The 13,860-nt window shown below is 36.2% G+C and overlaps 1 protein-coding gene across 3 annotated transcripts in view; it reads right to left on the bottom strand.

Moving 5' to 3' along the window:
- The window catches only part of IMPG2 (interphotoreceptor matrix proteoglycan 2), a 114,938-nt gene that overhangs the window by 96,761 nt on the left and 4,317 nt on the right, over positions 1–13,860 (bottom strand). For 2 of the 3 annotated variants that reach the window (XM_074403589.1, XM_074403588.1), the window contains exon 1: positions 173–13,673. In XM_074403589.1, the coding sequence (XP_074259690.1) occupies positions 173–262 (90 nt within the window). In that variant the 5' untranslated portion in view covers positions 263–13,673. Of the gene's footprint in view, positions 1–172; positions 13,835–13,860 lie in introns of those variants that run through there. The other variant, XM_039477464.2, reaches the window with a different exon arrangement.

Raw genomic sequence — 13,860 nt, forward strand, 5'->3', positions numbered from 1 at the left:
ATTCCTAGCTCTAAACGACTAGGCCACGCCCTAGGGCAGCTTACTCACATGGCCCAAGTCAACAAAAGAGTAATAGAGGTCATCTGCCACTTCCTTTTTCTTCCTTTAGGCCTTAGCTGTGGGTATGCCCCTCCAATAGTCTAGGAATTCCTTCCTTTGTTTTGACACTTACCTTCATGATTAAGCTTCTATGTTCCACAGACTCACTAAAATTTGTGCCCATTTCAAATATACTTGTGATTCCATCCTCACACAAATTCATCCAGTAATGATATTCCTCACGCCCAGGAAGTCGATCCCAAAAAGTCCTGAAGGCTTCCCAGACAGCTTCCTGACACACTAGAAAATAGAGAGGTGTTTTTATAAAAAGCTAACATGCTCTGGGGTTCTCACAGTGATCACAGACCGATTCATACAGATTCCCTGAGACACTCAAGTTGTCCTTTCTGGAGGGACATAGGAATGATTCTCAGTCAAAGGCCATCTGTATGTATGTCCAGTTTAAACTTTTCATTTCTGAAGATAATTTATATTTCCCATTCCTTTCTCTTGCAAAGGGAATTGATTCCTCTCTTCATAAGCTGGAGTGGCTCCCCCATCTCTTTATTTATTTTTATTTATTTATTTATTTATTTTGAGGCGGAGTTTCGCTCTTGCTACCCAGGCCGTAGTGCAATGGTGCGATCTCGGCTCACCGCAACCTCCGCCTCCTGGGTTCAGGCAATTCTCCTGCCTCAGCCTCCTGAGTAGCTGGGATTACAGGCACGCACCACCACGCCCAGCTAATGTTTTGTATTTTTAGTAGAGACGGGGTTTCACCGTGTTGACCAGGATGGTCTCAATCTCTTGACCTCGTGATCCACCCACCTTGGCCTCTCAAAGTGCTGGGATTACAGGCGTGAGCCACCGCGCCCAGCCTCCCCCATCTCTTAAAAGAAAAATCCATGTGTATGCTTTACAAAAGTGGAGCTGATATTGAGTATCTGGTATGTGATCCAGTGTTTTTCTAATGGACATTGTGATTTTCAGTTTCCTTAGTGTTCGCAGATATTCTCCTAAAGCCACAACTTCAAAAACTAGCTTATTTGCTTTTCAGGATCACTGGGGAAGGAGACACTGACATTTGTGAATGGCCTGGAGCTTTTTGGCTAAATGCTGTGACATAACTGCATTGCATCTACTCGCTCAAAAAGTCATCACATATTTCTGATTAAAAAAAAAAAAAAAAGTTTTTGAAATTTTCCTCAAAGCTTAAAGGAAGCAGAAAGTACTACATAAAATCAGGTAGAAGATATCACCGTGAAATCATCACTCTCAAACTACTATATTTCATATCTGAAAACAGAAAATAGTAATTACGCTTTTTTATACATAAAAAACTAATGCCCTCACAAAAACCTGCACACAAGTATTTAAAGTTGCTTTTTTCATAATTGCCAAAACTTGGGGGTGATGAAGACGTCCTTCAATAGCTGAAATCTAAAATATTATTCTCTAAAATATTATTCAGTGATGTATCTAAAATATTATTTAGTGATAAAAAGAAATGAACTTTCAAGCCATAAAAGACATGGGGAAAACTTTAATACACATTGCTAAGTAGAGGAAGCCAATCTGAAATGACTGCATACTGGTGATTCCAATATCGTTCTGGAAAAGGCAAAACTATGGAGACAGTAAAAAGATCAGTGGTTTCCAGTGGTTGGGGGAGGGAGGGATGAATCGGAGGAGGACAGCAGATTTTTAGGGCAGTGGAAGTACTCCATATGATACTATGATGGAGGATACATGTTGTTATACATTCGTCAAAACCATAGAATGTACAACACAAAGAGTGAACCCTAATGTTGACTATGAACTTCAGTTAATAATAATGTGTCAATATTGGCACATAAATTGTAACACATATGCCACAATTGTAAAATGGTAATAAAAGGAAAAAGTATTGAAGGAGTTGAGGGACTATATGGTAACTCTGAATGTGCTGTTCAATTTTTCTGGAAACCTAAAGCTGCTCTAAGAAATACAGCCTATTAATTTAAAAATATATATACACACACACACATACATATGACTTTAAAAATGATATTCAGGAGAAATGTGTTGCTGTATTAAAAGAAAGACTAATCAATTTATTTACTAAGTTATTCCAAAGCATCAAATCTGAAAGGCTGCTAAATAGGATGTCTGTGCATTTTGTACAGTACTAAATGTACTGCTGTCCTGTAACCATTCCAGAGGTGCAGGACACTGTAGGTAACAGATAGATCAGGATGAAAGGGAAAAGGAGGAGAGTGGTAAGACAGAAAATTAGATTTAACAGAGACCAAAAAAAAAACTATTTTTCATAGCAAGAAGACTGAATGCACATCAGGCAGTATGTTGAGGTGGAACCTCTGGACTCACAGAGTCAGAAGATCTAAGTTCCAGCTCTAGCTTTACTGTGTACTAGTTTGATAACCAGGGGTAACTTATCTAACTATTCAAAGCTTCAATGGACTCATCTTTCTTTTTTAACAGGATAAATAATTACTGCCTTATTAATCTTATCTGTGAAAGTACTTTACAAATTGCAAAGTGCTGCATGAATATCATATATTATTATCATGTTCAATTCTGATTGTCCAACAGTTATTTGATTGAAGAAGATAGTCTAAGCCAAAACAATTCTTAAGCTTTAACAAATTTTCAGAGAAATGCAAATTAAAGTATCCACACACAAACCAGAATGACTCAAATTTTTTAACATGGACAACACCAAAATTTGGCAAAAATGCAGAGCGACCAGATGCCTCATATTTGGTAGGAATGTAAAATAGTACAACCACTTTGAAAATAAATATTAATTGTTTCTTATATAACAAAATATACACCAAACCTATTGTACTGGTCCAGTCTCATAATGCTATGAAGTAATACCAAAGACTGGGTAATTTATAAAGGAAATAGATTTAATTGACTCAGTTCCATATGGGTAAGAAGGCCTCAGGAAACTTACAATCATGGTGGAAGAGATGCAAACACATCCTTCTTCACATAGCAGCAGGAAATGAAAGTGTTGAATGAAGTAGGGGAAAGCCCCTTATAAAGCCACCAGATCTTGTGAGAACTTGCTCACTCATACCAGAACATCATGGGGGAACCATTCCCATGATCTAATCATCTCCCACAAGGTCCTGCTTCCAACACATGGGGATTACAATTCGGATTAAAATTCAAGATGAGATTTTGGGTGGGGATACAAGCAAACCACATCATTCTGCCCTGACCCCTCCCAAATCTCATATATTCATATTTCAAAACACAATCATGCCCTTCCAACAGTCTCTTAAAGTCTTAACTCATTCCAGCATTAACATAAAAGCCCAAGTCCAAAGTCTCGTCTGAGACTAGGCAAGTCCCTTCCACCTATGAGCCTGTAAAATCAAAAGCAAGTTAGTTACTTTCTAGATACAATGAGGGTACAGGCTTTGGGTAAATACACCTGTTCCAAATGGGAGAAATTGGCCAAAATTAAGTCAAATATTAAAGCTCCAAAATGATCTCTTTTGACTCCATGTCTCACACCCATGTCACACTGATATAAGAGGTTGGCTCCCACAGTCTTGGGCAGCTCCACCCCTATGGCTTTGCAGGGTACAGCCTGCCTCCCAGCTGCCATCACAGGGTCACATTAAGTATCTATGGCTTTTCCAGGTACATGGTGCATGCTGTTGGTGGATCTACCATTCTGGGATCTGGAGGACAGTGGCCCTCTTCTCACAGATCCACTAGTCAGCGCCCCAGTGGGGAGTCTGTGTGGGGGCTCCAACCCCATATTTCCCTTCCACACTGCTCTAGCAGATGTTCACCATGAGGGCTCCACCCCTGCACAGAACTTCTGCCTGGATACCCAGGCATTTCCCTACGTCCTCTGAAATTTAGGTAAAGGTTCCTATACTTCAGTTATTGACTTCTGTGCACCTGCAGGCCCAACATCACATGTAAGCCACCAAGGCCTGAGGCTTGCAAATTCTCAAGCAATGGCCTAAGCATTATGTTGGCCCATTTTAGCCATGGCTGGGATGCAGGGCACCAAGTCCAGAGACTGCATAAAGCAGCAAGGCTCTGGACCTGGCCATTTTTTCCTTCTAGGCCTCCAGGCCTGTTATGAGAGGAGCTGCCATGAAGACCTCTGACATGCCCTGAAGACATTTTCTCCATTGCCTTGGTGATTAACATTTGGATCCTCATCACTTACGTAAGTTTCTGCAACCAGCTTGAATTTCTTATCAGAAAATGGGTTTATTTTCTATTGCATTGTCAGGCTGCAAATTTTCTGAACTTTTATGCTGTGCTTCCCTTTTAAATGTAACTTTCAATTCCAAGCCATATCTTTGTGAATACATAAAACTGAATGCTTTTAACAGCACCTAAGTCACGTTTTGAATGCTTTGCTGCTTAGAAATTTATTCCACCAGATACCCTGAATCATCTCTCTCAAGTTCAAAATTCCACAGATTTCTAGGGCAGAGGCAATATGCCACCAGTCTCTTTGCTGAGACATAGTGAGTCACCATTATTCCAATTCCACAAGATCCTCATCTCCATCTGAGACCTCCTCAGCCTGGACTTCATTGTCCATATCACTATCAGCATCTTGGTCAAAGCCATTCAACCAGTATCTAGGAAGTTTTGAACTTTCCCACATCTTCCTATCTTCTTCTGAAGCCTCCAAACTGTTCCAACCTCTGCCTGTTACCTAGTTCTGAAGCTGCTTCCACATTTTTGGGTATCTTTGTAGCAATGCCCTACTACGTGATACCAATTTTCTGTATTAGTCCATTTTCACACTGCTATGAAGAAATACCCAAGACTTAAGAATTTATAAAGGAAAGAGATTTAATTGTTTCACAGTTCTGCATGGCTAGGGAGGCCTCAGAAAACTTATAATCCTGGTGGAAGGGACAGCAAACATGTCCTTCTTCACATGGCATCAGGAGAGAAAAGTGCTGAATGAACCTGGCAAAAGCCCCTTATAAAGCCACAGATCTTGTAAGAACTCACTCAGTATCATGAAAACAGAACAGGGGAACCACCGCCATGATCTAATCATCTCTCATGAGGTCCCACCCCCAACATGTGGGATTACAACTCAAGGTGAGATTTTGGGTGGGGACACAGCCAAACTATACCATCTATGACCCAGAAATTTCCTCTTAGGTATTTCTTTAAGAATATAAGGATATAAGAATCCTTTAAGAATATAAGGAATATAAGAATATATTCCTTTAAGAATATATTCCTATAAGAATATATCCACAGAAAAACTTATGTTCAATGCCAGAGCATCTTTATTCATAATAATTTAAAACTGAAAACCACCCAAGTATCCATCAATAGAAAAATGAACAAATGGCCATATAATGGAATCATAAGGAAATTACTATTTCATGCAACAACATACATGAATCACAAGGGGCTGAGTGAATGAAGCATTATACAAAAAAGCACATACTATTCTATGTATATAAAGTCCTAGGAAATTGAAAATAATCTATGAGTTTAAAAAATGATTTAAAGAGTGGCTGCATACTAGAATGGTAAGTATTTGGGAAGGGATATAAGAGAAATTTCAGGGATGATAATATCCTAAAACTTGAGAGAAGTTTGGGTTAATATGTATTAGTCAAAAGTCACCAAGTGGTACACATAAGATGTATGCATTTTACTCTGTAAATTTCACCTTTCAGGAAGTAAACAAATATTGAGCTCTAGTTAATGATACTCACACAGAAATATCTAGGGGGAATTGTATTGTTGTCTTCAACTTATGAAATACAACTAAAAAATAAGATGTTTAGTCCAGGCATGATGGCTCACACTGGTAATCCTAGCACGTTAGGAGGCCAAAGTAGGCAAATCACTTGAGCCCAGGAGTCTGAGATCAGCCTGGGCAACAATGTCTTGTCTCTACAAAACTTACAAAAAATTAGCTGGGCATGATGGCACATGCCTGTAGTTCCAGCTACTCAGGAAACTGAGGTGAGAGGATCATCTAAACCCAGGGAGATCAAGTGTGCAGTGAGGTATAATCAAGCCACTGCACTTCAGCCTGGGTGACAAAGTGAGACCCTAACTCAAAAAAAAAAAAAAAAAGAAAGAAAGAAAAAAGAAAAGAAAAGGTGTTTAGAGAGATAGACACATAATAAAAATATTAACTGTAGAACTATGTTGTGAGAAAATGGGTGTTTGTGTTAGTCTTTCACTTTTCTGTTTAAAATTTTTTCATAAAATCTTTGAAAAGCATTATTGTGTGCTGAAGAAATATAGTTGAAAGGAATATGGGAGAGCATCCAGAAGGGATATAAATCACCAGGTTTCACAGCAGACCTTCCCTTGACCTCTATTCGAGCTTCACAGAGTGAAGCTGTCTCCTATAAATTATGCTTTGGACAATGTTTTCTCACCTCCTACAAAAAGCTCTCTCAGTAGTTCAACGCTTTGTCTAAAATATTCCATAAAATTTCATTCTTTTAAGTTACATTTAACCCTTTTATACCTTGTAGGCTATTAAAATGCAATTACCAGAGTCCCATTTCCAGCATGAAGAGTGAGGAGCTACACAGATCCACTCCCCAGAGAAACTGGCAAACATGATTTTGAAAACAATTATGTTAAAGCTCTGGAAATGGTCCTAGGGGCACATGACAAATGAACAAGCATTTGCTCAGAAAAATCTACCACAACTAGGTTTAAAAAAAAAGGAAAATCAGTGATTCTAACCAGGGCAATTAGGCAAGAAAATGAAATAAAAGGCAGCCAAATTGGAAAAGAACTCTCCATTTGCAGATGATATGAGTTTATATTTGGGAAAGCCTAAGGAATCCATTTTAAAACTAGTAGCACTGAATAAACAAGTTCAGCAGGGTTGCAAGATACAAAATGGATACATAAAAATCAGTTGTATGTCTGTGATACCAACGAACAATCCAAAAATGAACATAAGAAAACAAGTACATATGCAAAAGCACCAAAAAGAATAAAATACTTGGGAATAAACTTAAGTCTCCCAAAATGCAAAACATACCCTGAAAACAAAAAGTATTTTAAAAAATAAAGAGCTAAATCAATGGAAAATCTTCCCATATTTATAGACTGTAATATTTAACACTGTTGGATGTCATTATCTCCAAACTGATTTACACATTCAATGCAATCCTAGCAGAATACATGCTGACTTCTTTGTAGAAACTGAATGTTACTATAACATTTACGTGGAATTGCAAGGGACCTAGAATAGCCAAATAATTTTTAAAACAACAAAGATGGTGAACTCATGCCTGATTTCAAAACTTACTACAAAGCAAAGACTACAGAACTGGCACATGAATAGACATATAAATCAGTGGAATACAATTGAGAGTCCTGAAATAAATCATGTGTCTTGGTCAAGTGATTTTCAGCAAGAGTGCTAACATCACTCAATGGAAAAGAATCGTCTTTTCAACAAATGGTGCTGGGACCACTCGATAGTCATGTGCAAAAGAATAAATTTGGACCCTTACCTCATATCATACACAAAAAAAAATTAACTCAAAATAGATGAAAGACTTAAATGTACATACCAAAACTATAAAACTCTTAGAAAGATATACAGGAATAAATCTTTATGACCTCAGGTTCAGCAATGGATTCTTAGTTATGACACCAAAGGCTCAAAAAATAGACAATTTGGACTTCATCAAAATAAACAATTTTGTACATGAAAGATACCATCAAGAAAGTGAAAAACAACCCACAGAATGGTATAAAATATTTTCTTTTTTTGTGGGGGGCAGATAAAATATTTTCAAATCCTTTATCTGATAAGGGATTTATGGCCAGAATAAATAAATAACTTACAGCTCAATAAAGAGACAACATAATTTAAAAATGGGCAAAGATCTGAACAGACATTTTTCAAAAGAAGATATACAAATCAGCAATAAGCATAGGAAAAGTTGAATGTCATTAATCATTAGGGAAATGTAAATCAAAATCACAGTAAGACAGCCCTTCAAGTCCATGAGAATGCTTATAATTTTTTTTAAAAAGAGAGAGAGAAAACAGTGCTGCCAAAGATGTGAATATATCAGAACCCTCATACACCGCTTGTGGGATATAACACAGTAGAGTTGCTTTGGAAATCAGTCTGGCAGTTCCTCAAGTAGTTGAACATAAAGTTGCTGCATGACCCAGAAATTCTGCTCCTAGATATTTACCTAAGAGAAATGAAAACAACCCAAACGCCCATTGACTGACAAATGTGATATATCCATACACTAGAACAATATTGAGCCATAAAAAGGAATAAAGTACTGAAACATGCACAACATGGACGTGAACTTTGAAAACAATATGCAAATTTAAAGAAACCAGTCACAATAGACCATCTATTATATGATCTTGTTTTATAATATATCCAGAATACACAATTCCATAGAGACAGAAAGTAGATTAGCAGTTACTTAAGCCTGGGAAGATGGGGAAGGGAGATAAAAGTATAAGAGGATGACAGCTAAAGGGTCTCATGTTTCTTTTGTAGGTGATAAAAATGTTCTTAAACTGACTGCAGTGATTCGGTATATCTGTGAATATACTAAAAAGCCACTGAATTTTGTAATATAAATGGCTAAATTGTATAATGTATGAATTACATCCCAGTAAAAGCTGTAAAAAAATATAATTCCCTCTGGAAAGGTAATGCATCCTTAATCCAATGGCTTTTCAATTGAGAGCTATCTGACAAGAAGTTTCAACTAACTAACTTGGAATAACAGGATTCAGAATGGTTACATTTTCTGGAGCATTTGCATAGCTCAGAAAGGAGAAACCTAGATAGGACACTGTAGGCAAAAGAGAGAAGAGCACAATCAGAATGACCTCCAGGCAAAGAGGTAGCAAGGAAGGTAAAATTCCATCACAGACAAATACTGCATACTTTACCACTTGGCCTGTAACTAAGCAGTTCAGAATTCTTATCCTTGACAAATAAGGATATAGCCTTTAGTAACTTCTGAAGAGAGCTTTAGATAGCTACTCTACAAATGCCTCTCTTACTCCACCAAGCCCACCCACAAAGGGTCATAAAATGGCGCCCATGCAGGCCAGACACACGAACAACCGTAATAAAGTACGTTGTACGATAACCTTTAATCAAAACACGTCATTGTGGATAGAAACTAAAAGCCTGCCATTGTTTGTTCTTACTGTTGTTTAACAGCTGATACAGGTATTCTGGTGATGCTACTGTTCTGCTTAGTTACCCTGAACACATTCTTCTTCACGGTATCAACAGTATATCATATTTTTACCATAAAGTACTTATATGTAAATAAGTATAAGAAAATGATTGCTTGTTTGTAGCATGTAAATTCAGAGTCAGGCATGACGATCACGCCAAACAACTACAGATTGTCCACATGGGTGCCTGAAATAGTGACACGCTTGCTTTCTGATGGTTCAATGTACAAAAACTTATTTCGTGCACAAAATTATCAAAAACATTGTATAAAAATACTTCAGATGTGTGTATAAGGTATATATGAAACATAAATGAATTCTGTGTATAGATTTCAGTCTCATTCGAAAGATACCTCATGTCTATGCAAATATTCACAAACCCAAGAAAACGTGAAATCCACAGCACTTCTGGTCCCAAGCATTTTGGATGACAGTCAACGTGTATTGTTAAGATGGCAATGTAATTCTCCCCTAATTGATTTACAGAATAAAACACGATCCCAATCAAAATCGCAGCACAGCCTTTTGTAAAACTTGGTATGTTCATTCTAATCTTTATATGGAATTATAAAAGACTGCATACCCAAACAAATTTGAAAACAGAACACAGTTGAAGAACTTACACTATCTGATTTAAAGATCGACAATAAAGCTTACAGTAAACAAGACAGTATGGTACTGGCATAAAAATAGACAAGTAAGTGGAACAGAATGAAGACTGCAGAAGCAGATCCACCGCATATAAAGACTGACTTTCAACAAAGGTGCAAAGGCAAGAAAGGGTAATCTTTTTTAACAAATGGTATTGAAACAATTAGCTATGCATATACAAAAATATTAACTTTGATTCATATGTCATAAACAAAAATTAAAGCAGATCACAGATCTAAATCTAGAACCTAAAAACTGTAAAACTTCTCTAGGAAAAGACTGAGAAAAATCTTTGTGATCTTAGGTTAAGCAAACTTAGATCGAAAACTAAAAGGATGCTCCCCCAAAAAGCCTGATAAACTGGCCTTTATCAAATGTCAAAATTTCCTCTCCTTAAGACATCATTAAGAAAATAGAAAAAGTAAGCTACATATTATGAGAAAAAATGTATGCAAAAGATATATTCGACAAAGAACTTATATTTAGAACATATTAAGAACTATTACAACTCAATAATAGACAAGCAACTCATTTTCTAATGGGTAAAATATTCAAATAGACTCCTCACTAAAAAAGATCTATAAATGACAAATAACTATGTTTTAAAAAGTGCTCAAAACTGTTAGTCATAAGTGGTTACGTAAATACAAATTAAAACCAGAATAAGTATGCATCCGCTAGAACGGCTGAAGTTAAAAAAGACCAACGATACCAAATGTTGCAACGATGTGAAGGAAATGGAATCCTACCACACTGCTGGTGATACAGTCATTCTGGAAAACTTGACAACTTCTTAGAAAGTTAACATCCACCTATCACATGACCCAGATGATCCACTATTACGACTCAGTAGAAATGAAAATCTGTTCACAGAAAAACTTGTACCCAAATGATAATCTTTTCCTTGTAATCAGTAATAACTAAAAACAACCCAAATATCCCTATATTATAGCCATAATATAGAATACTACCTAACAATAAAGGCCAGCAAACTCCTGATACACACACAAAAAAATGCATGAATTTCAAAATAAGTACACTGAGTTAAAAGAAACAAGACCAAAAAGAGTATATACTAAAGAGTATGTTCCATTCTTATATAAAAGTATAGAAAATGCAAACTCAATACATAGTGATAGAAAGCAGATTCATGGTCGGCTCACTATTGGGGTAAGGAGAGCTATTGAGGAAGGTGGGGATTATAAATGGTCATAAAGAAATGTTTAAGAGTGATTGATAAGTTTATTATCTTAACTATAATGGTTTCAAGGATATATTTATCAAAACTAATGAAATGGCATATTTTAAATATATGCAGGCTATATTCCATTAAAATATACCTCAATAAAGCTCTATTTTTAAAAGTCCAACAATGTAACTTTTTTTTTAAAGAGGGGGTGTCCAAGTATGCTATCTATTTAAGTTTACAAATCATTAGGTTAAATACAGTTGCATCTTGCTTAGAAACACTTTTCTAATTTGCTACATTTAGCAGTTGATACCAAATTCTTTATGAAGGAAAAACTGAGAAAACCATTAGACTAAATTAGCTTGCTAGAAAGAGCTAAGACTGAATAATTCCCTCCCTCTAAATCGCAAACATTTGGTGTTACGGGCATAATACAAATTCTCTCTTCAAAATCAAGCAAGACCTATGTTGAAATACTCATTTATCTCCATTTTTAAAAACATAACAAATGAAATATTTATTTTTCACCGTGACAGTAACAGCTATCACAGCTATAATCTTGATGTGGTATGCCGACCACCTTAGCTGTATGAAATCCTTTTTCAAGGATCTTATTCATAGCATCTGTATTTTAAAATCAGTTATTCTAGGAATACTTTATTTTCATTTTTGTCAGCTTCTTTTTCAACAGCATCTCTTGAATTTGTAAAAACAAGTGCAAAGCAATCAAAAGGTTTGACCAAATCCCTTACAGGACTGGTCATTTCCTCTTCACTATTTAATCAGCTGCCCAAATATCTATATAGTCTCATTTTAAAGTAATATAAAGTATGGTGAGACCCTGTCTCTACTAAACACACACACACACACACACACACACACACACACACACACACACACAACTAGCCAGGCATGGTGGCAAGTGACTATAATCCCAGCTACTTGGGAGGCTGAGGCAGGACAATCGCTTGAACCCAGGAGGCGGAGGTTGCAGCCAGCTGAGATCTCACTGCCACTGCACTCCAGCCTGGGCGACAGAATGAGACTCGGTCTCAAATAAATAAATAAATAAATAAATAAAATAAAGTAAAAATCCAGGTGGTAGAAATAAAATCTTGATAAATTATTAACTGTCATTCTCATTCCCCTTCAGTTCCTTTATTTTCTTCCCACTGCCTGGAATTTTCCATTTCTGGCATATGCCCTATACCCAAAATGCCAGGTCTATGGACCTCGATTTAAAAAGTAAAAGGAAAGTTTACTGCATAATAATATTTGATAGCTCTCAAATACAATCAAAAAATAGAAATATACTCATAAAGAGCTGCCAACATAATACATTGTACTACTTTAACAAACAAAAATATCAAATATACAAATATGTGTAATAGCTGGTATTATATTAAATTTTCATTGTATTTTTACGACTTTGATGAGAAAGGAAGAACGAAAGGACAGAAGGAGGAAAATAAAGAATAAAGTAGCAGCTTGGACAGAATGTTCATATAATCCAGTGCCTGGAAAATTCAGGCTTAATAAACATTTGTTGAATTAATGAATGAATAACTGCATGAATTAAAAAGCTTAATTTTACAATTACTTCATTATCTATCTCCACCTTGTTCACTAACATCGCATCCATATTATAGCTTTTTATTGGCTCTTGAGCAGCGAAAAGCAAAGTTTGGGAGTCCTTCAAATGTCTAAGGGACATACTAAGGTCAGTTAAGCAATGTTAGTAAATATATGAGAAATGGAATGAATTTATATTAAAAGGTATGAGATCAAGAATACTGTTTAATTAAAAACAAAATAAAATGTGAGAGTTTATTTTGAAAAATGCCATCATTTTAGATGTAAAAAGTTTTATGTGTATCAACCAGAGAGCATCGAGTGTCGATCTGTAGAATAACTGAACTATAAAATATAGAAACTGATTATATTTTATGTGTACAGTAACTATCAATAAATAGGCAAACAGATGAGTATACTTTCATAAATCTGTTTTGTGGGTATACTTAGGCATTTACTATAATGGAGAAGTAAAAAGTAATGTAGCCCAAAACATAAACTGGTATTTTTGAAGCACTTAAAAAGATTTAAGACATTTCCTCTCTGAATATGTTATTGAAATTAATGAAAGACATCATATTGTGATTGTTCTCACGTGAAAAAAGTTTCTTACATAACATACCAAAAACCTACAAACTCAAACGATGAAAGTGTTCTTCTTCTGGTTAAGTGCATGTCATTATTAAATGATACTACTGCCTTCATTGAAGGGCACTGGGAAAAAACATACCTCCTCTCTTAATGTAAACTGTTCTCTGAAGTTACATTTCTATTCTTGGCAATAGAAAGGTAATTTTGGCTCAGTCCTGTCTAAACTATCAGAAATGTTGACTCACAGTGTTACTTAACAAATGATTGAACTACGTTTGAATTTCACTATGGAGCTGAAGGATTAGGATATTTGCTTACCTCGAACTTTAAAATACTTCACATGATTTGCGACAGCCTCCGCAACACTTTCATCTGGGCAGATTTTGACTCCATCAGGAAACAGAATAGACCTCCGCCTTCTGAGTAACCACTGTCTCTCAGTTTCTCTGCGGTCCAGAGGCTGTTTCTTTTGGGTAGCTAGAGAAAGGTCTGTTGATTCTTCAGGCAGGAGAAAAGAAACCGCACTCTTGGGTTCTTGGATCTCCTCTAAAGATAAGTAGGTTTGTGCTACAAAGTGAAAGTATAATCAAGTC

Source organism: Saimiri boliviensis, chromosome 8 (assembly GCF_048565385.1).
Source record: "Saimiri boliviensis isolate mSaiBol1 chromosome 8, mSaiBol1.pri, whole genome shotgun sequence".
NCBI lineage: Eukaryota > Metazoa > Chordata > Mammalia > Primates > Cebidae > Saimiri > Saimiri boliviensis.